The following is a 27,035-nucleotide window of genomic DNA, read 5'->3' as shown; positions in this document are numbered from 1 at the left end:
CTCCTCCTGGGTCCTAGCTGCCTGCACACCCTGTTCAGCTCCTCTCCTGGGTCCTAGATGCCTGCACACCCTGTTCAGCTCTTCTCCTGGGTCCTAGCTGCCTGCATACCCTGTTCAACTCTTCTCCTGGGTCCTAGCTGCCTGCATACCCTGTTCAACTCTTCTCCTGGGTCCTAGCTGCCTGCATACCCTGTTCAGCTCTCCTCCTGGGTCCTAGCTGCCTGCACACCCTGTTCAGCTCTTCTCCTGGGTCCTAGCTGCCTGCACACCCTGTTCAGCTCTCCTCCTGGGTCCTAGCTGCCTGCACACCCTGTTCAGCCCTCCTCCTAGGTCCTAGCTGCCTGCACACCCTGTTCAGCTCTCCTCCTGGGTCCTAGCTGCCTGCACACCCTGTTCAGCTCTCCTCCTGGGTCCTAGCTGCCTGCACACCCTGTAGTTAACTCCCTGCCTGTTCTGCACATTGCTGCTCTGTGGTAGCTCAGAGCGATCACGGACAGCTTCTGCAGTTTCAGTTTGCTGGATGGGTGTAGATGGGGAGTGGATATGGGTGTGGCCGTTTGTAAAATGGGTGTGGTTAGGGGTGTGGCCTAAAAATTGCCGCGTTGCGCACCGCAAACTTTGTCCCTCTTTCCCTTCTTTAAAAGTTGGGAGGTATGCATCATGTCACATGACTTTGAAATCATCAAAGGTCCTTAAACAATCAACCTTAGAATACAACTGATGGGGTCACTAAGAGAGTGGGGTTCCTGTGAAATTGCGCAGTTTGACTCCTCCCAACGTTGGCTCTGACTGTAACTAGGGCTTATTTTTGGAGTAGGGATTATATTTCAAGCATTCTCCAAAAATCCTATAAAATCATGCTAGGTCTTATTTTCGGTGTAGGTCATATTTTCAGGGAAACAGGATATTCATGAACCCTCTGCAGGTCTTTTAGTTTCCTTCATAACAACATAGAGAAGGCACTAGAAACAAACAGCAGAAGAAGCAGAAGCAAAGAAAATACAGCTGAAAAAAACAGAGCAGAAAGTCTAAAAATGTAACCACAAAATTAGTGCAGAAAGTGCATGAGTAGATATCTCTTACTGGATAGAGCTGGAGGAAACACATCCTGAGGAACATCGGGATCTTCTTGTTTACAGTCCTGTGGGAGAAGAGGACGGGGACATCTCTCTGGTGTTGTCCTCTTACTGGATAGAACTGGAGGAGACACATACAGGGACTGAATTCATTCCTTACATACAGATAATTATAGGCCGTGTGTATTTAGTCCTGTCTATTACCTGGTGATGTGAGGGGCTGGGGAACCTCCATCATGACGTCCTTGTACAGATCTTTGTGTCCTTCTAAATACTCCCACTCCTCCATGGAGAAATAGACGGTGACGTCCTGACACCTTATAGGAACCTGACACATACAATGATACCGTCACCCCCGATCCTTTCATAGCGTTACTGTATAATTAGGTTGTAAGCTTAAAGCATGGACCTCAAAGGTGGTATTTTCGGAAATACTACCTGTGCCACGAGCCACACCAGAGAGGCAAAGAGAGATCAGGGAGGTTAACAGGTGGCTCAAGAATTGGTGTAGGAAAGAGGGTTTTGGGTTCCTGGAGAATTGGGCCAACTTTTCAGTTGGCTACAGATTCTATGCTAGGGATGGGCTGCATCTTAATGGGGAGGGTGCAGCTCTGCTGGGGCAGAAAATGGCTAGAAGGTTGGAGGAGTGTTTAAACTAGGAATGGGGGGCGAGGGTATTCACTTTATAGAAGGGGAATGTAGTGCAGATAGTGACCAGGGCACAAGTAATGAAATTGGGGGTGGTACGGGGGGAAGGGTTAGGACAGTCAATACAGTAAGCAGGAATATAGGTACAGAGTCATACGTAACGTGCATGTACACTAATGCCCGAAGCCTCACAAATAAGGTGGAGGAATTAGAATTAATATTGTTGGAAGAAAATTATGATATAGTGGGGATATCAGAGACATGGCTGGATGAGAGCTATGACTGGGCTGTTAATTTACAGGGTTATAGCCTATTCAGGAATGACCGTACAAATAAGCGAGGGGGAGGTGTGTGTCTATATGTAAAATCATCCTTAAAACCCATCCTGCGTGACAACATATGTGAGGGTACTGAGAATGTAGAGTCCCTATGGGTGGAGATAAGGGGGGGGAGAATGAATAATAAAATACTGATAGGGGTGTGTTATAAGACGCCGAATATTATGGAAGAGGTAGAGAATCTCCTCATAAAGCAAATTGATAAAGCAGCGAGTCTCGGAGAGGTAATTATTATGGGGGACTTTAACTATCCTGATATAAATTGGGGAACAGAAACTTGCAGTTCCAGCAAAGGAAATAGATTTTTGATAACAATGAAAGATAATTACCTTTCACAAATGGTACAGGACCCCACAAGAGGGGGAGCACTACTAGACCTTGTACTAACCAATAGGCCAGACCGCATATCAAATATACAAGTTGGGGGTTACTTGGGGAATAGTGATCACAAAATAATAAGTTTTCATGTATTCTTTAGTAAGATGTATAGTAGAGGGGCTACAAGGACACTAAACTTCAGGAAAGCAAATTTTAAACGGTTGAGAGATGATCTTAGTGCAATAAACTGGGATGATGTACTAAGTAATAAAAGTACACAAAGCAAATGGGAGACTTTTATGAGCATCCTGAATAGGACTTGTGCAGAAAATATACCCTATGGGAACAAACATGCTAGAAATAGGAGGAAACCCCTATGGCTAAATAGAGCTGTAAGGGAAGCAATAAAAGAAAAACAGAAAGCCTTAAAAGAATTAAAGAGGGTAGGTAGTGATGAGGCATTATATAATTATAGAAAATTAAATAAAATATGTAAAAAGCAAATTAAGTTAGCTAAGTTTGAGACAGAGAGACTCATTGCGAGAGAAAGTAAAAATAATCCTAAAATATTCTTTAACTACATAAACAGTAAAAAACTGAAAAGCGATAGTGTTGGCCCCCTTAAAAATAGTCTTGGTGAAATGGTGGAAGGGGATGAGGGTAAAGCCAACCTGCTGAATGACTTTTTTTCTACGGTTTTTATACAAGAAAATGCCATGGCAGATGACATGACCAGTGATGCCATAAATTCACCCTTGAATATTACCTGCTTAACCCAGCAGGAAGTACGCCGCCGCCTCGAAATCACTAAGGTTGACAAATCTCCGGGCCCGGATGGCATACACCCCAGAGTACTACAGGAATTGAGTTCTGTGATAGATAGACCATTATTTTTAATCTTCTCAGATTCCTTAATAACAGGGTCGGTACCGCAGGACTGGCGCATAGCAAATGTGGTGCCAATATTCAAAAAGGGGACAAAAACTGAGCCGGGAAATTATAGGCCGGTAAGTTTAACCTCTACGGTTGGTAAAATCCTTGAGGGTTTCTTGAGAGATGCTATACTGGAGTATCTCAAGAAAAATAACCTTATGACAGAGTATCAACATGGGTTTATGAGGGATCGATCCTGTCAAACTAATTTGATCAGCTTCTATGAAGAGGTAAGTTCAAGCCTGGACCAGGGAAATGCAGTGGATGTTGTGTATATGGACTTTTCAAAAGCTTTTGATACGGTGCCACACAAAAGGTTGGTACATAAAATGAGAATAATGGGGATAGGGGAAAATATGTGTAACTGGGTTAAAAACTGGCTCAGTGATAGGAAACAATGGGTGGTTATTAATGGTACATACTCGGACTGGGTCTCAGTTCATAGTGGGGTACCACAGGGGTCAGTATTGGGCCCGCTTCTTTTCAACATATTTATAAATGACCTTGTTGGGGGCATGCGGAGTAGAATTTCAATATTTGCAGATGATACTAAACTCTGCAGGGTAATCAATACAGAGGAGGATAATTTTATATTACAGGGAGATTTATGTAAATTGGAGGATTGGGCTGAGAAGTGGCAATTGAAGTTTAATGTAGATAAATGTAAGGTCATGCACTTGGGTAGAGGAAATAACATTTATGATTATGTACTTAATTGTAGAACACTGGGTAAAACAGACACAGAAAAAGACTTGGGTGTATGGGTGGATGGTAAACTTCACTTTAGTGGACAGTGTCAGGCAGCTGCTGCCAGGGCTAATAAAATAATGGGATGTATTAAAAGAGGTATAAGTGTTCATGAAAAAAATATAGTTCTACCTCTGTACAAGTCACTAGTGCGACCGCACGTAGAATACTGTGTACAATTCTGGTCACCGATATATAAGAAGGACATAGCTGAACTGGAGAGGGTGCAAAGAAGAGCGACCAAGATTATTAGAGGAATGGGGGGGCTGCAATACGAAGACAGGTTATTAAACTTGGGGTTATTTAGTCTGGAAAAACGAAGGCTTAGGGGAGATCTAATCACAATGTATAAATATATGAGGGGACAGTACAGAGACCTTTCCAAAGATCTATTTACACCTAGGCCTGCGACTGGAACACGGGGGCATCCGCTACGTCTTGAGGAAAGAAGGTTTAATCATAATCACAGACGAGGATTCTTTACTGTACGAGCAGTGAGACTATGGAACTCTCTGCCGCATGATGTTGTGATGAGTGATTCACTACTAACATTTAAGCAGAGCCTGGATGCCTTTCTTGAAAAATTTAATATAACCAGTTATGTATATTAGATTTTATGACAGGGTATCGATCCAGGGAACTAGTCTGATTGCCGGATGTGGAGTCAGGAAGGAAATTTTTTCCCCATTGGAACTTGTTTGCCACATTGGGGTTTTTTGCCTTCCTCTGGATCAACATGTTAGGCTACGGGTTGAACTAGATGGACTTAGAGTCTCCCTTCAACCTTAAAACTATGATACTATGATACTATGATAATGTCCCAGCATTCCCAGCAGTGTCACCTCTCCAGTCAGCAGCTCAATCATCTTGTAGGCGAGTTCTAGGATCTTCTGGTCATTGATGTCCTCATGTATCGGGGGCTGAGGTGGAGGCCCCGTGATTGGGCTCAGGGGTCTTCCCCATCCCTCAGACACAGGGGCCTGACAGCGCTCACTAGAGGTCTTCTTCACTACTGTGTAATCCTGGTTATGGAGAGACACAGTAATAAATCTCACTCCAGACATTTCCAGAGTCCTCACCTCTCCAGTTCTGTCCATCTGTTATTCCCATAGATAAGAATGGTGTAATGTGACGTCATCAGAATCTCTCACCTCTCCAGTAAGCCGGAAGAGGATCTCTAGGGTGAGGTGTAATATCCTCTCCGCCATCTTGTCCCTGTCCATATCCATCCTTCACGGGACAATCAGGAGAATTCTCTTCTATAGAAGATCTCCACTGAGAGGATCCGATATTATAAGGCCCTGAATGGGGAGAAGATGAGCCGATATGTAAAATTAATGGAGATAATAATGAAGGTGAGACATCATTTGAGCAGGAAAAAAAATTCAACATGAAATGTGCTATGTAAGTAGTAAAACCGACCGATAAAAGTAGCACATTATCTATATAATAAAATACAATCCTTAATATGGCAATGTGAGCGGAAAAATAAGAGTAATTGCTCCCGGAATAAGAGTAGTAAAATACAAAAGTGCAAAAATAAATAATTTCCCAGTTTTTCGGTTAAGAACAGGGCAATGGAATTAGGATTCGATGTATTCTTGTTTCTAACAGAAGAAGAGGGGCCACACATGGCGTACGGATCTGTACACTCGCTGATGCACAATTTACCACCCATTTCTTGTATGAAGGCAGCAAAATAGTGAAAATGATCCCAATTACAAAATGTGCCCCCATTATATTTCACTCCTAAACTAGAAAAATTATGTAAATAAAGTTTAGATATTCTGGTTTTGGAGCTCGTAGACTTTAACCCGTTAACGAGTGTGGGCAGTAAAATTATGTCCTAGAGGTCAGTGTTAATTCCCTCCTGCTGCTGCCGGCAGCCGGCAGAGATAGACGCACACCTCAGCTGATTTGTACAGCTGAGATGTGTGCCTAGCAGATACGAGCAGATCCGCGATCTGCCTGGGGCTGTTAACTTCTTAAATGGCACTGTCAAATTGTGACAGCCCCAGTATAATCGCAATCGCCATAAAACTTTACTCATAGGCCTCCACCGGAAGTCACGTGACCTGATCACGTGGATCCGATGGTTGTGATGGTAGTACAGGGTCATATGATGACTCCTGTAGCTCACATGACTTAGGTCCTGTAACAAGCAGCCAAGTACTGCAGGTTACAGGAGATGAGTATTTTTCCCGATCTGACCAGTGCTGCTCTGATCGGGAGAAATGAATGAGCGATCAGACTGCTGATCCTTATAGCCCCCTAGGGGAACTAGTAAAATAAAAATAAGTAGAAAAAAAAGTTTTCAAAAATTAAAAAAAAAAACACAAAGTTCAAATCACGCTCCTTTCACCCCATTGACAATGAAAGGGTTAAAAAAAATAAAAATATACACACATTTGGTATCGCCGCGTTCAGAAAGGCCTGATCTATCAAAATATGAAACCAATTCATCTGATTGATAAACGATGTAGCAGCAAAAAAATGCCAAACGCCAAAATTATGTTTTTTGGTCACCATAAATTTTGAGCAAAATGCGATAACAGGCGATCAAACTGTAGTATCTGCGCAAAAACGGTACAATTAAAATCTTCAGCTTGAGACAGAAAAAGTAAGCCGTCACTGAGCCAGAGATCATGAGAACGCTACTGGATGCGCAAAATGTGCACCACTTTTTTGGACAAACTTCTCTTTTTTTAGCCCCTTAGATAAAAGTAAACCTATTCATGTTTGATTCTACGAACTTGTACCGACCTCAGACATCACAGCGACACATCAGTTTTTCTATATAGTAAACACAGAGAATAAAATATCTGAAGAACAATCGTGCAATCACGCTTTGTTTGCAATTTTTCTGCATTTGGAATTTTTTTGCTGTTTTCCAGTGCACTATATGGTAAAACTCATGGTTTCATTGAAAAGTAGAACTTGTTCCACAAAAAACAAGCCCCACATGGCAAAATGGACTGAAAAATAATAAAGTTACAGCTCTCAGAAGAAGGGGAGCGAAAAAAACAATAAAACCCCCTGAAAAATTGGCCGGGGGTGAAGGGGTTAAACATCCGGGTGATCTGACTCCTACTCTGTAGTGATGCTCTACAATGTCATTACATAGCAGTGCATCTATACGCAAACATGTAGCAACGGAGAGGAAATCCGTCCATCTCTACATAAGGCAGAGACGGTTTATTACTGCCTCTGCCTTCTCTGTCACTGTATACACAGCTCTGCGGTGCGATGCAGCTGGAACGGTGAAGGACCCGACAGCGACACAGATCTCTGTGTGAGAGCCCATCCACCATCGGTACTTGCCAACTGTAATTGTTTGGGGTCTGGTAAGTTTGATTTTTGTTTTGGGTGGGGGGGGGGGGGGTCAGTCTGCTTTCTTTTGGGGGTGTCTGCTTTCTTTGATGACGAGTCCTGCTGTATTCTTTAACTTTTTTAGATGCTTGGACACTTCCCTATGGAAACGCAGCTAAGGCTTATTTTTAGAGTAGGGCTTATATTTTAATTACTGTATAGTCAAAAAAGCCCCAAAAATCCTACTAGGGCTTATTTTCAAGGTGGAAAGAGCTGACTGTGCTTCCTCCCCCCATACACAGAGGTCATGTGGTCACTGATAAAAAGGAAATTAAATATACTTAAATACTGAACTGACCCCTCCCGCCTCCCTACTTGGAATATGTGAAATATAAGAAAATACCATGGTCAATCCAAATTTCTATTAGCCCCAGCCAGGTAAAAATCAGCCATATATACAAAATAATAAGTGTTACTAAATAGCTAAGAAATATTTACATGTGGTCAGAAACATATAATATGACAGTGTCCGGCTTTCAGTCATAGGGATGACCCTGATGAGGTTTTAGTCATTGCTCAGTATACAGTGATCAGCGGTTGTATACGCGCTCTCAGCACTGACTGACAGCAGGTTCTAATGCTGAGCGGCTGTCAGTCACTGCGGGGGCAGGGTATATGTGGTAATAACAGACATTTCCCTTATTTTCCCACCAGTATCGCTCGACATCAGCAATAAAAACTCGATGCTGAAGTTGGTTTCTTATTTGGATTTTTTTTTCTGTTTTTCTTTTTACAGGTTTAACAACAAACGTAAAAAAATCCCAATAATAAAGTACAATACAGCGAGGAGCCCGGATGTGAATACACTTAAAAGCAGCTACAAAAACTATAAAAGTGGCACAAAACTGGCCATCAAAGTGGGCACCGGAGGTTTTTTTGAAAGCGTTAAATGGCCTTGGGTCACTGATCTCACACCATCATTATATAGTGATGTCTCTCATCAGATTCAGGTCACTCCAGCCCGGCCCAAATGGGTTCTGGGCATCAGAACTGGCACCAAAGTGAGCAAATAGCCAATTCACCCAGATGTGAATAAGTAACTGGTGTTCTGTAACGTTCTCTTCCGGCTGATGTAAATGGGTTTCTGGCATTAATTAGTAATCACAAAGGGAAAGCCGCCATTGTTCAGTGATTTCAGTCTATTCTCATATTATTATGGTTTCACCTATATAGATCAGTGGCCCAAGGCCATTTAACCCTTTTCACAACACCCTTCGGTGCCACTTTGATGCCAGTTTTGTGCCAGTTTTATCATTTTTGTTGCTGCTCTTCAGTGTATTCACATCCGGGCTCCGCACTGCAGTGGATTATATTGTGATTTTTTATTTTTGTTGCTAAAAACCATTAAAAAAATGTAAAAAAAAATCGTCGAATAAGAAACCGACTTCAGCCTCGTCATAAAAGCAAAAACAATAAATACGATGAGAGGAACATGAAAATGAAGCCGAGGAAATCACGAGAAAATGCGCAACATTTACTTGAATATCCGAACAAGGAAAAAGATTTTCACAGATCTTTAACCCCTTTATAACTGCCTTACGGATTAAAATGGTAGCAGAAAAAGGTACTTATTCTGATTCGCCGTTTTAAAACAGCGGCAAGAAATAAAGTGTATACCGCCCCCCAGCATCGGAAAATCTCTGTGGTTTCAGCTATCGGGGATAGTTCAGACCCTAGAGATCACGATTCAGGTGGGAAAAAATGATTTATCTACCACCTGGTATAATTAATCAATGTAGATGGGAGATAAGTCGCCTCCCTGGTCCCCCGATGTGGCCAAAGTGCCCCCCTATTCCCACACTCAACCCCATGATCTAAAATGGCCGCCGCGCATGCTGCGCTCATCCTCCTCCTCTGAGTTCTGTTGCATCTGACATGTCAGATGTGACATCAAAGGTCTCCCCAGGTCCAGCCAGGTCACCCCCTGTCAATCCCCAGTCTCTCGTTACCTCCTGCAGTGACGATCCCTTCTCCTCCTTCTAAAAAGATGCTGGCCGCATGTGCAGAATGGCTCTCAGTCGGCTCCCTGCTAGTAGTGACACTGAGCTTACTGCAGCTCACACTGTCATGCTGCGGACCCAGGAAGTGTGAGTGCAGCATCACTGCACCCACACTCATCACATGGGGGGTCTGCACTTGCAGAAAAAGGGAGATATGTTCTCTGAGCGTGCCCCCTATATTCTGGATTTTCGTCATGGGATTTCCAAAAAGGATTACGGTGGACCGGATTTTTTTTTCTTTTCAATAAATTGGTGAAAGAGGGAATGTGTTGGGGAGAGTTTATTCAAATAAATTTTTTTTTGTCTTTTTTTTTTTATAACTGACTAGGTTAGTGATGGCAGGTATCTGATAGACGCCATGATATCATTAACCCCAACCCCATCAACACCATTTATTACCTCATTTGCCACCGCATCAGGGCAACATGAAGAGTCAGGGCGAAGCACCAGGATTAGCGCATCTAATGGTTGTGCCACTTTTGGGGTGACTGCGGCCTGCTATTTTTAGGCTGAGAAGGGCCAAATAACCATTGTCCCTCCCACCCTGAGAATACCACACCACAGCTGTTCACTTTACCTTTACTGGAAATCTATTTTTTTGGGGGGCGGGAACCCCCACTTTTTTTCTTAATTATTTATAAATAATGAAAAAAAACAGCATGGGGAGACCTCCATTTTGGATTACCAGCCAAGGTGAAGCTGCCACCTGTGGTCTGCAGTCGTCTGCTTTACTCTAGTTTTGTTGTTTTTGTTTTTTTTTTATTATTTATTTATTTTTTAGGGCTGCATACAAGGTTAAACACCCTTTAGTGCCCCATTAAAGTTACTAAAGGGTGCCAGCTTAGACTATGCAGGGGGTGGGACATTATATATGTGTTTGACATCTATTTATCTAGCCATCCATCCATCCTAGCTTATTAGGCTATGTGCCCACTATCAGGATTTGCAGTGGTTTGGACGCAGAGTGTTTTGACTGTGATGCTGTGCAGTACAAGCGCAGTAGCAGGATGTTTAGAAATCTCATCCCCACTGTGCTTCCTTTCTCTGCAGCATAAACTGACCAGCGGTGCGGCTTCCTGAGACGCAGGATGTCAGTTTATACTGTGGAGATGACAGTGTTCTTCGCAGCCTGGAGAATAAAGTCCGCAGCGGCCTGAACCCGGATCGTGAGCACGAGCAGCTGCATTCTCGTGTGGACAACACTGGCATCTGTGCAGAAGGCTGACACTGCATCCTCACCGGATCATGGGCACATAGCCTAAAAGTGCGAAATTTGGCATTACAGCGACATTTTTGTGAACTGCCTGCTCACTATTTCCTTGAATAAAATCTTTGAGTGGTGTAGTGTCCAAAATGGGGTCACTTGTGGGGGTTTCTGCTGTATAGGTGCCTTAGGAGCCTTGCAAATGCGACATGGTATCTTCAATTTATTTCAACTTTTTCAATATTTACGTGGTGCTGCTTTCGTTCTGAGCCCTCCCATTTGTCCAAACACAGGTTTCTGACCACATATGGGAATCACCGTGCTCAGGAGAAAGTGGGGAACAAACCGTGGGGTCCACTTTTTGGTGTGAAAGTGACACTGGTCAGAATTGCAAAAAATGGCCGCGTCATGAAGTACAAAACTGGCTTCATCCTTAAGGGGTTAATCTGAATGTACAAACCAAAAACAGAATGAAAACGAGTCTGGAATAGCGGAAAACTGGTCCTGAACTGGTTAAAGTTGAAAATAGCTGAGACATGAAGGGTTAATGATAATGATTACCTCAAAATAATAGAGACCCTGCACCTACCTCCACCTGCAGAGCCGCACACTAGATATATAATACCCTGCACCTACCTCCACCTGCAGAGCCGCACACTAGATATATAATACCCTGCACCTACCTCCACCTGCAGAGCCGCACACTAGATATATAATACCCTGCACCTACCTCCTCCTGCAGAGCCGCACACTAGATATATAATACCCTGCACCTACCTCCACCTGCAGAGCCGCACACTAGATATATAATACCCTGCACCTACCTCCACCTGCAGAGCCGCACACTAGATATATAATACCCTGCACCTACCTCCACCTGCAGAGCCGCACACTAGATATATAATACCCTGCACCTACCTCCACCTGCAGAGCCGCACACTAGATATATAATACCCTGCACCTACCTCCACCTGCAGAGCCGCACACTAGATATATAATACCCTGCACCTACCTCCACCTGCAGAGCCGCACACTAGATATATAATACCCTGCACCTACCTCCACCTGCAGAGCCGCACACTAGATATATAATACCCTGCACCTACCTCCACCTGCAGAGCCGCACACTAGATATATAATACCCTGCACCTACCTCCACCTGCAGAGCCGCACACTAGATATATAATACCCTGCACCTACCTCCACCTGCAGAGCCGCACACTAGATATATAATACCCTGCACCTACCTCCACCTGCAGAGCCGCACACTAGATATATAATACCCTGCACCTACCTCCACCTGCAGAGCCGCACACTAGATATATGGCTGCTCTGTGCTTACAGGACCTGTGATGATGTCACATGGAGGGGAGGAGTCAGGGTCACATGATCAGCTCCTCAGTGTATGCAGGACTCTGCTGTGCTGGTTGTCATGGTGCTGGATGAGGGGAAGTTTATGTGTGTGTCGCGGGCGGAGGAGGGGACGCTGCGCTCTCCCACTGGTCGGGTCCGGCTGCTGCTGCTGCTCGCTCGGTCGGTGGCTCGAGCGGTGGGCCGGATCCCGGGGACTCGAGCGGCGTTCCTCGCCCATGAGTGAAAGGGGGGGAGTGGTTTGGTTTAGGGATATTGCCGTGACGCCACCCACGGTTGTGGTGAGGTTGTGACACTACCGCTGCTCTGGACGGGGATCCCGGGAGCGATGACTGGGAGCAGCTTGGATGTTGTTTCTCCCCTCCGTGGGTAGGGGGTTGGTTGTCCCGGGGCCCGGTGAGGGGTAGGGATGGATGGCAGGCGGGTTACGGGGCCTGGTGAGGTGCAGGGTCGCGGGGGCAGCGCTGTGCCGCACGCACGGTGGTACTCAATCAGCCAATAATGAATGCAAAGTCTCCGGTAAAACAAACGGCTGGATGGACGGGTCCCACAGACGGCTGTGGTGTTTCTCCTCCCAGTAGGTTGATGGTGACTGCCTTTCCCTGCACCTGTGTTGTGTTAACGGTTCCAATGGCTTCCCACCGGTAACCCGCTCCCCAGCTTGGATGGATGCTGAGGGAGCCCCTTTTGCCCGCAGGCTCTGGCCCTGGGAACTGTAGCCTTGGCGGTGACTGTGTTTCCCTTTACGTTTGAGCTGTTGCCTTCAATCGGGTTTTGACTGCTGGGAAACCCCGGAGATTCCCTTCGCTAACAGATTTGACCGGTTTTACGGCGACTCCTAGCCTGGTCGGGGTCCGTAAGCCCTGCCGAATGGTGCTGGCTTCTCTTTGCTCCCCGATCCGGTACCGTCGGGCCACCGCCCGTCCCCGGTCCTTACGGTTCGCTCCAATTAGCCTCTCGTGCAGACGGTCACCACCGTCTGCCAACCTTGCTGTTCCGTCCAGGCCACACACCCGGACGCCTTCAGTCTCCTCTACTACCACTTCACTTCACTCCTCACTTCTCCAACTTCAAACTCTATCTGTCTTCTTTTTCCCGCCTCCAGGACTGTGAACTCCTCAGTGGGCGGGGCCACCCCCTGGTGTGGACATCAGCCCCTGGAGGGAGGCAACAAGGATTTTGTTTGACTTCGGTGTGCCTAGCTGGGGTGTGGGGTGTGTTGTTGTAGTATCTGTGACGACCTGGCTTGTCCAGGGCACCACATTCCCCCTTAGTAAAATGCAGACCGTCCGCGGGCTGCCCGTCCATCACCGGTTTTATTTATTTATTTTTTTAACTGCAAAAGATAAAAACGGTAAAAACATGTGAAACATAAGCATTTTTTTTTTTTAATCTTCCCACATCCGGAGGCACATTCTTAAACGTTACAAAACATTTTTATTAAAACGGTTACGGCTTCCGCTCTTTTCCCACCCAAACAACCTGGCCCTGATGCTGCCCCTAAGAAATGGGCAGCACCCCTTGACCCCAGTCCATCACCAGGCTGCCCGAGCGGGTTCTGTCTCTTTCAGGGGACCCACGTCCATGGGGGACCCCTGAACCCCCGGAGGATCGCCACCGGTTACGGTAGTGGCGGGCCTGGGCCATCACTTTCCTCCAGGCCCATCCTCCCAAATCTGCCTCTCCGGAGGCGGTAACGGTATCAAGCCAACAACATTTTTTTTTACATTCCACTAAGTTTGTGGTTGCCCTGCCAGTTTTCGGGCTTGTCCGTAGCAGTTTCTATGCAATGGTTTCAGACAGTCCCTACGGGGGACCAGTTGCCGGCAACGGCCGGTTAAATCACGGTTGTCAATCAAATGAACTTCGGTTGATTCGCTTATCATTTAAAAACTTTCAAACTGGTGGTCCCAACGGGGACAACTACAGCGAGGCTCCGCTGCCATCACTGCTCGCTTTCATCATCCTCAGCCGGCCCCGGGTGGAGGAACACGGGAACCAGCCCCTCCAGCGCATAGCAGGCGCGACGAGGAAGGGCCGCCCGGTACCCGTTATTTCCGCTCCGGGGGATGTAAGTGGCCAACATGTCACACAGGGCAATGACCCCTTCGTCCTCCTCCGAAACAGGCTCTGTGTCAGGTCCGGAGTCGCTATCATCCGTCCCTGCGCCAGGCGGGTCACCGCCAGCTGCCGCAGCCGCCAGGCTCGCCACTATCTCGGCCACTGCTACGAAGGGGTGTACGCCAGACGGACCAGCAGTAGCGCGGTGCACGGGCAGGGAAGACGGAGGCGGCATGGGGGCCAGGGGTAGACCGGGTCCCTCAGCCGCAACGGCCGGTCCCTCGGGGACACAGGGGCGTGGGTCACTCACCAGCTCCTCCATCATGGCCTCCATTCCATACACCCGGGCGACCGCAGCTACCTCCTCCACCTCCGCGGTCCACTGCTCCATCAGCATACATATCTGACTCCGGTAGCGTCGGCAGATCCCTGCCATTCGGGCCCTGAGCCACGCCGCCGTTCCGGGCACCAGCTCTGTAGCCTCTGCGTAGCTGGGTGGGTGGAGCAGACATACTTTCCAGGAATCAGCAGATCGCAGAGTCCCGGCGTCCCTGCTTCTATAGCCGCGGGCTACATGCGGCCAGACGCCATCCGTCCCCCTTAGTCTTTTTCCGGCTCATCCTCTACAGGGGCGGGGTTTCAGCTTTCGCGCCTCCCAGGGCTGTGGAGTCGGAGTCGGAGTCGTGGAGTCGGAGTCGGAGTCGGAGCTAGTTTTGGGTGGAGTCGGAGTCGGTAGAAATGTACCGACTCCGACTCCAGCTTTAAAGAAAATGTATTAATATTTCATAATTGAACTTTCATATGAATTTTATAAATGTTACTCAATTATTTATGTTCTATCAAACTATGAACAACAGTGATAAGCAGTTCTGCTGGAGATAGAGACATTTCTTATTTCTTGTGTGTCACTGTTCACTGCCCTTATCTATTCTTATACTTGGTTAACTTCATGCTGCCCCAACCCCCCTACTTACAATGTATGAAACTGAAAGTGAAAATGTGTTGCTAATTCTTAGTAGTAAAGCTCCTCCTCTAGACTAGATCATACTAGGTGTGCATCTTCTTCCAAGCATCTCACAGCTGCCTGCTACTCAGAAGAGGAAGACTGTAAGAAGTATTATCCTTTCAACAAACTTTGCATCAGTTAACTGTGAGTACATGAGGAATAATAATAACAGTATTACTGACCAGTATATCAGTTGTACGACCTGGCAATAATTTTGTACAATTGTTTTTAGGAAAAACAATTGTCATTTGGATTGTGAATGCAGAATTAAAAACCTGAGAATGTCAAAGAAGCATCACATTAAATCAGCTGTATTTGAACATTTCACCATCACTCAAGATAGAAAACATTATGTCTGTCAGTGTATGACAAATGATCCAGACGAAAACAAATGCTGTGAAGCCAAGATAAGTGCATATTCAGGCAAAGATAAAAATGCTCCTACCAGAGCTTCTAATCTAAAGAGACATTTACAGCGCTTCCATCCAGAAGTACTGAAAGCAGTGGATGAGAAAGACTGCACCCAAACCAAAGAACCAGTGCCCAGCTCTTCCAGCCAAACAGAGGAGCAGAGAACTTTGCAGCCATCAGTTGCAAGATATTTTGTCAGTGACAAAGTTACTGTGACAATGACAGTAGATACATTTAAAAAACAGATCATAGAGCTTGTTGTAAAGGATAGTGTGCCTATTTCATTATTTTCACGACCAGCTTTTATGTGTTTGAATGGGGAAATGGCCCGCAAGCTTGGTGTTTCTCTGGAGAGAGAGAGTATTAGAAAATTAGTAATCGAAGAAGCTTTTAAACAAAAGGAAGAACTTAAAAAAACTCTCAAGGGACGCTTTGTGTTTCTTAAAATGGATGCCTGCACACGTCACAGAGTGAACTATTTTGCCATCAATGTCCGGTTTGTTTGTGACAAAAATGAAATAATTACCAAAACATTGGCAGTAAAAGACACCAAAGCTCATCACACCAGTGAGTTTCTCCAGGTCTTGGTGGAAAAGGTTCTGCAAGACTATGAACTTAAAAAAGAGCAAGTTCTTTCTGTCGTAACTGACAATGCTTCAAATATGATAAGTGCTATTAAGCTAATGAATGAGAGTAATGATGGTGACCAGCAGCTAGAAGAACATTCTGGGTCCACTGACACAGAAATGTTTGAAATAGAGGAACACAGTATTGTAACTGAGGAGCAAACTGAAGTTGCTTCAGATGAACTGCAACATGATAGTTTAGATAATCTTGTTGAAACTGTGTCAATGCGATCTTTCATTCATCACATGCGCTGTGTTGTGCATACGCTACAGCTGGCTATAAGAGACAGTCTGCAAGAAGGACATGCTGCTGCACTGATTGGCAAGGTGAGAAAATTGGCTACTGTTGCCAGAACCCCTAAAGTTGACTCAATTTTGAAGAGACGTGCTGGAAAAGGGGCAATTATTGATCAAGCCACACGATGGGGCAGTACTTACTTAATGATTCAGCGCTTGGTTGAACTGAAAACCTTTCTTGTAGACATGGCTAATCCTCAACTGACGCTAAATGAAAGTCAGTGGAATCAGGTGACTGAGCTGGAAAAATTGCTAGAGCACCCATTTACAGTGACTAAAAAATTACAAGCAGAGGACTTAACTCCAGGTATTTTCTTAAAGGAGTGGAGGAACCTGATGTTTCGCCTGTCCCAAAGAGGAGGGTTAATTGCAAGTGGCATTGCTACATCAATGAAACGGAGAGAGGAGCTACTATTACAAAATAACATTCTTTTGGCAGCTGTTTATGTAGACCCAATGCATCGGATTCTTCTAGATGATCAACAGCTAAGTAAAGGGAAAGAAGCTCTGTTTGAAATAGCAGTAAGGATGAAAGGGTTGCAGAACAGTCAGGAGGAACAAGAAGAATTTGGTCGTCCTGCCACATCTTCAGCCTCATCATCAACTGATGAAGAATTTAATATCGAAAAATATTTGGATCACAAGGACCGTGCAAAGCGTTCCCGCATGGAAGAGTCATCCCCATCAAAGAACACAGCCAGTACATTTCAGCAGAATTTTTCATGTGCACTAAAAGAGATTGAGAAATTTGATCGTTCATCAAAAATAACAGTGCAACAAGCGATTCCCCTGTATCCTGACATTGTCAGAGATGTTGCCCGAGTGGTCACTGCTTTGCCACCAACCCAAGTTAGTGTAGAGAGGTTGTTCTCTGCTCTCAAAATAATTAGATCAGACTTGAGGGCATCCATGAAGGAGGATCTGACAGAGGCTATACTTTTTCTGAGGACAAATGTATAGATTTCTTATTAACAGCATAACAGTGTTTATTGAAATTTACTTACAGTTTTGAAAAGTTTATAACAGTTATTTGCTATATTCTAATTGTGTTCTAATAAATATAGTGTTTGCTCTAAGTGGTCTGATTATTTATCTGATGGTGAGAAACTGAATAAGCTCCATGTTAATATTTTACAACAGTAAATTTATTGTTACGAAGTGGCCATTTATGAAGGAGTCGGAGTCGGAGTCGGAGTCGGAGTCGGAGCCGGAGTCGGAGTCGGAACCTGATAAAATCCAGGAGTCGGAGTCGGAGTCGCAACTGTGTCTTACCGACTCCACAGCCCTGGTTTCATCACCCCTCTTGTAAATGCCTTTTTGCTTTATTAAAAACTATGTTTTAACTAACAAGGTTAACAATAGGAATGATAAATATCATTAAATGGGGATCTTAATAATTTAGCCTGCAGGTACATACGCTGTCACCATATACAGTGCAATGTCTTTTCAGTCATAGTAATGACTGTGAAGCAGCTAGTGATTTTTCACAAAAAAGAAATTGTTCTTGGGTCTATATTAATGTATGTCTAGTTTTTTGTTTTTATACGTATATGTATTTGCATAGATTCATATGTATATGAATGTTTTTATTCTAATATGTTTTTTTCAGCTATATTTGGCTTTTTCTGACAGTCTTCTGATTCTTCTTTTTTTGGTTTCATGTATGATATGTGTATATATATATTCATGTATGATATGTGTATATATATGTATATGTTTTTTTCAGTGTGACCTTTGATGAGGCTAAACTCCATGTGGCCATGAGTCATCGCTCTGCAACACATGGTGAGCTGACGTCATGGGCAGGGATTTCCTCTTTGTCTCCCCTCCCCTTTTCATTGCTTCTTAAAAGGATTCTTCCCTGGCCCCTGTAAAATTCTTTCCCTGAAGAAGGAGACAGTTTGGATCTCCGAAACGCGTAGGAATGAAACAATAAAAGAATCATCTGTTCCGACATCAATGTCTGTGGTCTTCAAGCGCGGCAAAAAAACCTGTTTTTCTCCAGTTTCTTTCTGATGTTCCCTTAGAAAGGAGGCGGTTCACCGGCAATAGCGATGTCGCTAGGCAGGTAAGTCCGTGTGACGGCTCCTAACGATATTGTGCGCCATGGGCAGCGATTTGCCCGTGACGCACAAACAACGGGGGCGGGTACGCTCGCTAGCGATATCGCAAGCGATATTGCTGCATGAAATACCCCCTTAACACTCAATGCCACTGGATTGGCCGCCGGCCATGACACCTCTGTGACATCCCCTCACTATTTTTGTGCGAAATGCCTACAGCTCTGTCTCAACTTCAGAGGTTCTGAGGCAAAATCATCACATCTAAACAATAGAGAAAGATAGACATGAGGAATATATATTTTACAAGCATTTATTAACAAAACAAGTTTTGAAAAGCAATTATATACAATGTAATAATATTAATAATTTTATTCATTTATATAGCGCTATTAATTCCACAGCGCTTTACATACATTGGCAATACTGTCCCCATTGGGGCTCACAATCTAGAGTCCCTATATGTATGTCTTTGGAGTGTGGGAGGAAACCGGAGTACCCGGAGGAAACCCACGCAAACACGGGGAGAACATACAAACTCCTTGCAGATAGTGTCCCTGGTGGGATGTGAACCCAGGACCCTAGCGCTGCAAGACTGCAGTGTTTTAATGTGAGCCACCGTGCCGCCCAGTGTGATATATTTAAGAGTTCCTATCTCCACTCTTGGGTTTCACTTTTTGGTAAATAAAACAATGGGTAACCTGAGATTAGTCAATTATATAAATATATTCCAGTATCAAAACATTTTACAAATGTTCCTAAAGGCTCTCAAAATACCCAACTTACTAGCAAAGTTGAGCCCGAATTTCCATCTTGTGGGATCTCAGTGTGCAGAGTGGGATCCCACAAATCTCTGCAGCTGCTCTAAACAAGAGAAATTGCTCTCTCAACTAATCCAGCGCGGTCACTTACTTTTTTAAGATTTTAGGGAACTGCTTGAGAAGGTTGCCGCAGAGCTGGGGTCGTTCAGCTCACTCTTTCACTGCCAGTGATCGCTGAAGCTTGTGGCATCTCACAACCTGGAAGTTCCTTTCGTGTGACATTAGGGACACTTCCAAAAGTTTTGATACTGAATTATATTTAAAAAATTCACTAATCTGCGGCTCTCTATTGCTTTAGTAAATAAATAAGGCAGACACAGATTTGTGATAAGCACTGTTTAAAGAGAAAGTCGTCATTTAAAGAGAAAGTCGTAACAGCGTCAGCAGCAGATTCCAACATAAGTGTGTCATGACCGCATTTTTTGCTTCAATTTTTTCCCCATTTTCCTCCTTCAAAACATAGGTGTGTCTTATGGTCTGAAAAATACGTTAAGTTTAAAAAGAAAGAAAATAGTTCTTTCCCTCACCAATTCTTACTTGAGCAATTGTAGCTGATTTTTGGATAAAACCCTTTGAATTATGGTACAACATGATGGCTTCTCCCGTGTGACTCATCTGACAACAGGACCTGATTAATCTTAAAAACATTTGCCAAATTCTGAAAGCAAGGATGGCTGCTCCGCTCTGTTGGTTTTCTGATGTCGGCAAGACTTGATTTAACAGTTAAACATTTCAATTATGCACAACTTGAAAAAGGTTCCTTCCCTGTGCGGCTTCTTCACATGTTTAACAAGATCTCATTTCTAAAAATTACATTTTCCACATTCAGAACATAAAAATGGTTTATTTTGTGTGATTTTTTTGATAGTAAACAAGACTTGATTTCCTAATAAAACATTTACCACATTCTGGGCATGAAAATGGCTTCTCCCCTGTGTGAGATCTTTGATGCACAACAAATTGTGATTTCCAATTAAAACATTTCCCACACTCTGAACATAAAAAAGGCTTCTCCCTTGCGTGAGATATTTGATGTGAAACAAGTTCTGATTTCTGATAAAACATTTCCTACACTCTGAGCATGAAAATGGACTCTTACTAGAGTTAATGTTTTCATGGTTAGCAAGTGTTATTCTCCGAATAAACATTTTTCACCTTCTGAACATGTAAATGGCTTCTCCCCTGTGTGAATTTTCTGATGTCTAACAAGATGTGATCTCTGAATAAAAAATTTCCCACATTTTGAACACAAATATGGCTTCTCCCCTGTGTGAATTTTCTGATGACTAACAAGATGTGATCTCTGAATAAAACATTTCCCACATTCTGAACATGAAAATGGCTTCTCCCCTGTGTGAGATCTTTGATGTGAAACAAGGTCTGATTTCCGAATAAAATATTTTTCACATTCTGAACATGAAAATGGCTTTTCCCCTGTGTGAATTTTCTGATGTCTAACAAGTTCTGATTTCCGAATAAAACATTTCCCACATTCTGAACATGAAAATGGCTTTTCCCCTGTGTGAATTTTCTGATGTCTAACAAGTCCTGATTTCCCAATAAAACATTTCCCACATTCTGAACATGAAAATGGCTTTTCCCCTGTGTAAGATCTTTGATGTGAAACAAGTTCCGATTTCCGAATAAAACATTTCCCACATTCTGAACATGAAAATGCTTTCTCCCCTATGTGAATTTTCTGATGTGTATCAAGATGTGATTTCTGGATAAAACATTTCCCACATTCTGAACATGAAAATGGCTTTTCCCCTGTGTGAATTTTCTGATGTCTAACAAGTCCTGATTTCCCAATAAAACATTTCCCACATTCTGAACATGAAAATGGCTTCTCCCCTATGTGAATTTTCTGATGTGTATCAAGATGTGATTTCTGGATAAAACATTTCCCACATTCTGAACATGAAAATGGCTTCTCCCCTATGTGAATTTTCTGATGTGTAGCAAGTTCTGATTTCCAAATAAAACATTTCCCACATTCTGAACATGAAAATGGCTTTTCCCCTGTGTGATTTTTCTGATGTGTAATAAGATGTGATTTCTGGATAAAACATTTACCACATTCTGAACATGAAAATGGCTTCTCCCCTGTGTGAATTTTCTGATGTCTAACAAGTACTGATTTCCGAATAAAACATTTCCCACATTTTGAACACAAATAGTGCTTCTCCCCTGTGTGAATTCTGTAATGTATAACAAGATTTGATTTCTGAGTAAAAGATTTACTGCATTCTGAGCATGAAAATGGCTTCTCCCCTGTGTGAGTTTTTTCATGATCGGAATTTTGAACTTGCTTGAAAAGATCAGATGATAGATCTTTCCTAGGAAGGACTGGAGGTATATCTGGGACACCAGCATGCTCGTCATATGTATCATGTGTGATACTTTGATCATCTGTTTTAAATTGTGAAGATATTAGAGGTCCATCTGAACTCCCAATACAGTCATCTGCTAAAAATAAACACAATGTTATTATTTAATAATATTATTTTGAAAGTACATTTTTTTAAACCATAACAGCAGAAATTAAATTAGGGAAAAAATTATTCCGAATCTGTTTTCCAATTTTGAGATCTAAAGCCATGTGTGCACTTTGCTTTTTTACCTGCTTTTCCAACTGCAGAGTTTTCATGCCAAAATGCTTGCGGTATGCTTTTCAAGCAAAGTCAATGGGACAGCAAAGTGTGCTTTCTTGTGCGCACTTTGCTGTTCAAAACGCTGCATTTAATTTGCAGAAATTTGGGCAAAAACTCAGCGCTTAAAGAAGCAACATGTCAATTGTTTTTGCCATTTTGGCTGCATTTCCCATCCATTCAATTGAATATAAAACGGCAGCGTTTCTAAAAGCACCGGAAAAGCACTAAAAACTCATGAAAACCGCAAGGTGCGCATAGGCTACTTTCTTTGCGCTTTACATGCATTTTTAAAGCCAAAAGCATTGTCCTTTCTGCCAGAGGATGCTTTATGAACTGCAACTACCTCGACACAAAGTGCGCACATAGCCTAATGCCTGCTTTACACAAGACGACCGATCGTGCGATTTCACGAGCGATCGTACCCGCTCCCATCGTTTGTGCGTCACGGGCAAATTGCTGCCCGTATCGCACAAAGTCATTAATGCGCTGTCACACGTACTTACGTGCTGTGCGACGTCGCTGTGGGCGGCGAACATCCTCTTCCTGAAGGGGGAGGGACGTACGGCGTCACAGCGACGTCACACAGCGGCCGGCCAATAGAAGAGGAGGGGCGGAGATGAGCAGGACGTAAACATCCCGCCCACCTCCTTCTTTCCGCATAGCCGGCGGGTGCCGCGGGACGCAGGTAAGCTAAGTTCATCGTTCCCGTGGGTGTCACACGGAGCAACGTGTGCTGCCACGGGAACGATGCACAAGCAGCGCCATGTTTAATAAACAATTTTATGAAACCTAGCGACAAGTACACGACTCACGATTTGTGAGCGATACTGCGTCACTAGGAGGTGTCACACGAGACGACATAGTGTACGATGCCGGATGTGCGTCACGAAAACCGTGACCTCGACGATGCATCGCACGATCGGTCGTCTCGTATAAAGCCCACATAAGAGTTACATCTTTGTTAATTCAGACCTCCCATTCCTATATCCAAGATATCTCTCCAGTAGTACCACTTCTCTTAAATGTGCTGCAATAAATAATCTGAGTGATTGTCACAATGTGACTGCATGATAACAAGGGACAGAGGGCTACTATACTGTCCCTCATGCTAGAAGACCCTAGGCTATCCCTAACCTCTTGATTACCCTTGAAGGAGGAGATGCCAGAGTCTTGTGCCTTACTATTCTCCTGACTAGATCTAATCTGTTATCTCCCTAGGGAATGAAGGGGCAGGGGTATGATGGAAACACAGATTAAAACAGACAGGAAAACCAAAATTCAGACACACTTCAAACTCACAAAATAAAGAGTGAGAGACTAAGGAGAAAAGCAAGAGCAGTAAGGCAGCAACAAAAAGACAGAAAAGATTAACACCACAACTGTTCACAGAAATAATGCACAACAACCACCAGTTAATTTGTATCAAAACACTTCACCACACCTGTATAGGTAAACTATAGCTGGAATTAATGGCATATACAGGAGGGGAGCAAATAACATGGACTCCCCTACAGCATGTGATCAAAGACATTAACAAGCAACCCAGCAGAGAATAACCTTGCTAGACTAGATAGACTTAGTGTGTTTATCACAGACATCAAAGAAGTTAACAAGCAGAGTGCCAGAATCTGTAGTTTCTACAGATCCTGATGCCGCCATGACAGTTGACGATGCCTGCAAAAATTTCCTTGTGACATTGATCCACAACAAAGACAATTTCAAAGAGATTTTTTTAAGGCAAAAATAAAATAGTTAAAGCCACATGTAATAAAAAATATTAGCTCCTATGTGACAATTCCCCTGTATTTGCTCCATTCTGTAGTTCCTACTGCTGCGCGAATTGATCAGGGAGGAGTAGGGAAAAAACACATCTTTTATCATCAACTTTTCTTGAACGTTTATGGATTGTTGTAATTAATTTTATATTTTGAACATCCAAAGAGTATCAATACAGCAGCGATAGGGAACTTAGTAACCCTTCAGTATCCCGCAATCGAGTCACAAGGTGTCGACTGGAGTTGTGAGGTTGCTGTCAAAAATGCCGGATATTTAACGGGGTTCTCTGGGACTGTAACGCTGATGACCTATCCTTAGGCTATGTAACCAAAGCAGGTAGCAGGGTCTTGTGGTCTGTGCAGATAAACATTAGAGCTCCAAATCATCAAGACCGTACACTACAAAATGACGTCAGGGACTAGAGTGAAATTTCTGGCATAGGGAACGCCGCAGTTGTTTATGAAGTAGAGAAGCGGTGGCATCACACCCTTCTTCTGGCCAAGCAATGACAATTTTGGCAAAGCTGGTTAAAATTGGTGTGAACACCCACACACCAGCCTGTCTCCTCTTCAGCTTTAGACTCGTGCAATTAAGAGACCTTTGGTCACATGATGTGATGTTGAAAAGGTTCTTAAGTGGTCCTATAATCGGCAAATAAACACGGGCCCTAGGAGAATGGGGGCCCTGTGCAACTGCTTAGCTTGCTCTCCCTTTCCCCTAATACCAGTGCTGTATGACAGCCTGTCTTCTGTTCAGTTCTTTTAGACTCCAATTATCGCTGCTTTCACACATCAGTTTTTTGCAATCAGGCACAATCCGGCGCTTTGCAGAAAAAACGAATCCTTTTTATTGCCGCCAGATGCGTTTTTTCCTTATAGACTTGCATTAGCGCCGGATTGTGCCGCATGGCCTTGCGTTCCGTCCGTTTTTGCCGGATGCGGCATATTTAGTCGATGCGGCGGCCGTGTGGAACGTTGCATGCAGCATCTTTTGTCTGCGGAGAAAAAAAAACATCGCGCCGGATGCGATGCGACGCGATTTACAATGCAAGCCTATGGACGCCGGATGAAATGTTTTTGAACTGCGCATAGTCAGTATCAAACCGCATCTGTCAAAAAATGGAAGGGCTGCATGGAAAAACTTATGCAACGGATCCGGTTTTTTCGCCACATCCGTTGCATAGGATTGTGCCTGATGCAAAAAAACTGATGTGTGAACATAGCCTAAAGGGTGCTTTACACGCTGCGACATCGCTAGTGATTGCTAGCGATGTCGCGAGCGATAGCACCCGCCCCCGTCGTTCATGCGACATGCGGTGATCGCTGCCATAGCGAACAATATCGCTACGGCAGCGTCACACGCACATACCTGTGCAGCGACGTCGCTGTGGCCGCCAAACAATCCCTCCTTCAAGAGGGAGGTGCGTTCGGCGTCACAGTGGCGTCACTAAACGGCCGCCCAATAAAAGAGGAGGAGAAAAGATGAGCGGTCGTAACATGCCGCCCACCTCCTTCCTTCCTCATTGCCGGTGGACGCAGGTAAGGAGATGTTCGTCGTTCCTGCGGTGTCACACATAGCGATGTGTGATGCCGCAGGAACGACGAACAACCAGCGGCATGCACCTACAACGACATTATGATTAGGAGCGACGTGTCAACGATCAACGATTTTTGCGATCGTTAATCGCCGATCCTAGCTGTCACACGCTGCGATGTCACTAAAGACGCCGGATGTGCGTCACAAACATCATGACCCCGACGATATATCGTTAGCGATGTCGCAGCGTTTAAAGCACCCTTAAGAGACCTTTGGTTACATCATGTCACATGACTTTGAAGTCATCAAAGGTCCTCAAACAATCAACCTTAGAATAAAACTGATGGGGTCACTAAGAGAGTGGGGATCCTGAGAAATCACGTAGTTTGACTCCTTCCAACGTTGGCCCTGGCTGCAACTAGGGCTTATTTATGGAGTAGGGCTTATATTTCAACCATTCTCCAAAAAATCCCATAAAATCATGCTAGGGCTTATTTTCTGTGCAGGTCGCATTTTCTGGGAAACGGTATTCATGAACCCTCTGCTGATCCTTGAGTTGCCTTCATAACAACATACAGAAGGCACTAGAAAACAGCAGAAGAAGCAGAAGCAAAGAAAATACAGCTGAAAAAAACCACATCAGATAGTCTAAAAATGTAAACACAAAATTAGTGCAGAAAGTACATGAGTAGATATTTCTTACTGGATAGAGCTGAAGGAAACACATCCTGAGGAACATCAGGAGCTTCTTGTTTACAGTCCTGTGGGAGAAGAGGACGGGGACATCTCTCTGGTGTTGTCCTCTTACTGGATAGAACTGGAGGAGACACATACAGGGACTGAATTAATTCCTTACATACAGATAATTATAGGCCGTGTATATTTAGTCCTGTCTATTACCTGGTGATGTGAGGGGATGGGGAACCTCCATCATGACGTCCTTGTACAGATCTTTGTGTCCTTCTAAATACTCCCACTCCTCCATGGAGAAATAGACGGTGACGTCCTGACACCTTATAGGAACCTGACACATACAATGATACCGTCACCCCCCGATCCCTTCATAGCGTTACTGTATAATGTCCCAGCATTCCCAGCAGTGTCACCTCTCCAGTCAGCAGCTCAATCATCTTGTAGGTGAGTTCTAGGATCTTCTGGTCATTGATGTCCTCATGTATCGGGGGGTGAGGTGGAGGCCCCGTGATTGGGCTCAGGGGTCTTCCCCATCCCTCAGACACAGGGGCCTGACAGCGCTCACTAGAGGTCTTCTTCACTACTGTGTAATCCTGGTTATGGAGAGACACAGTAATAAATCTCACTCCAGACATTTGCAGAGTCCTCACCTCTCCAGTTCTGTCCATCTGTTATTCCCATAGATAAGAATGATGTAATGTGACGTCATCAGAATCTCTCACCTCTCCAGTAAGCCGGAAGAGGATCTCTAGGGTGAGGTGTAATATCCTCTCCGCCATCTTGTCCCTGTCCATATCCATCCTTCACGGGGCAATCAGGAGAATTCTCTTCTATAGAAGATCTCCACTGAGAGGATCCGATATTATAAGGACCTGAATGGGAAGGAGATGAGCCGATATGTAAAATTAATGGAGATAAGGGAGGTGAGATATCATTAGGGTATTAAAAAATATTCAACATGAAATGTGCTATGTAAATAGTACAACTGTAAAAGTAGCACATTATCTGAACAGAAAAATAAAAGAACAATTGCTCCCGGAATAAGAGTAGGAAAATACAAAAGAGCAAAAACAAATAATTTCCCAGTTTT

At 44.1% G+C, this 27,035-nt stretch overlaps 2 protein-coding genes across 2 annotated transcripts in view; one reads left to right on the top strand and one right to left on the bottom strand.

The window, feature by feature from the left end:
• Window positions 1-26,247, bottom strand: part of LOC142260685 (uncharacterized) — a 37,961-nt gene extending 11,714 nt beyond the window's left edge. Inside the window, exons 1-3 of the mRNA XM_075332052.1 lie at window positions 26,153-26,247; window positions 25,956-26,069; window positions 20,442-21,755 (exon numbers count right to left, since the gene is read on the bottom strand). Of these exons, the coding sequence (XP_075188167.1) occupies window positions 20,442-21,755; window positions 25,956-26,069; window positions 26,153-26,237 (1,513 nt within the window). The 5' untranslated portion in view covers window positions 26,238-26,247. The remainder of the gene's footprint in view (window positions 1-20,441; window positions 21,756-25,955; window positions 26,070-26,152) is intronic.
• Window positions 15,147-17,419, top strand: LOC142260684 (uncharacterized). The gene is made up of 2 exons (XM_075332051.1): window positions 15,147-15,215; window positions 15,304-17,419. Exon 2 carries the CDS (start codon window positions 15,353-15,355, stop codon window positions 17,363-17,365), a length of 2,013 nt encoding a protein of 670 aa, XP_075188166.1. The 5' UTR covers window positions 15,147-15,215; window positions 15,304-15,352; the 3' UTR covers window positions 17,366-17,419.
• Window positions 26,248-27,035: the final 788 nt, after the last annotated feature.

The sequence above is a fragment of the Anomaloglossus baeobatrachus genome, unplaced genomic scaffold (genome assembly GCF_048569485.1).
Source record: "Anomaloglossus baeobatrachus isolate aAnoBae1 unplaced genomic scaffold, aAnoBae1.hap1 Scaffold_164, whole genome shotgun sequence".
Taxonomy (NCBI): domain Eukaryota; kingdom Metazoa; phylum Chordata; class Amphibia; order Anura; family Aromobatidae; genus Anomaloglossus; species Anomaloglossus baeobatrachus.
This window is presented reverse-complemented; position numbering and strand designations above follow the sequence as displayed.

What these genes read in the sequence shown, in the direction of transcription:
- LOC142260684 (XM_075332051.1), top strand. Translation starts at nt 15,353, where the DNA reads ATGTCAAAGAAGCATCACATTAAATCAGCTGTATTTGAACATTTCACC.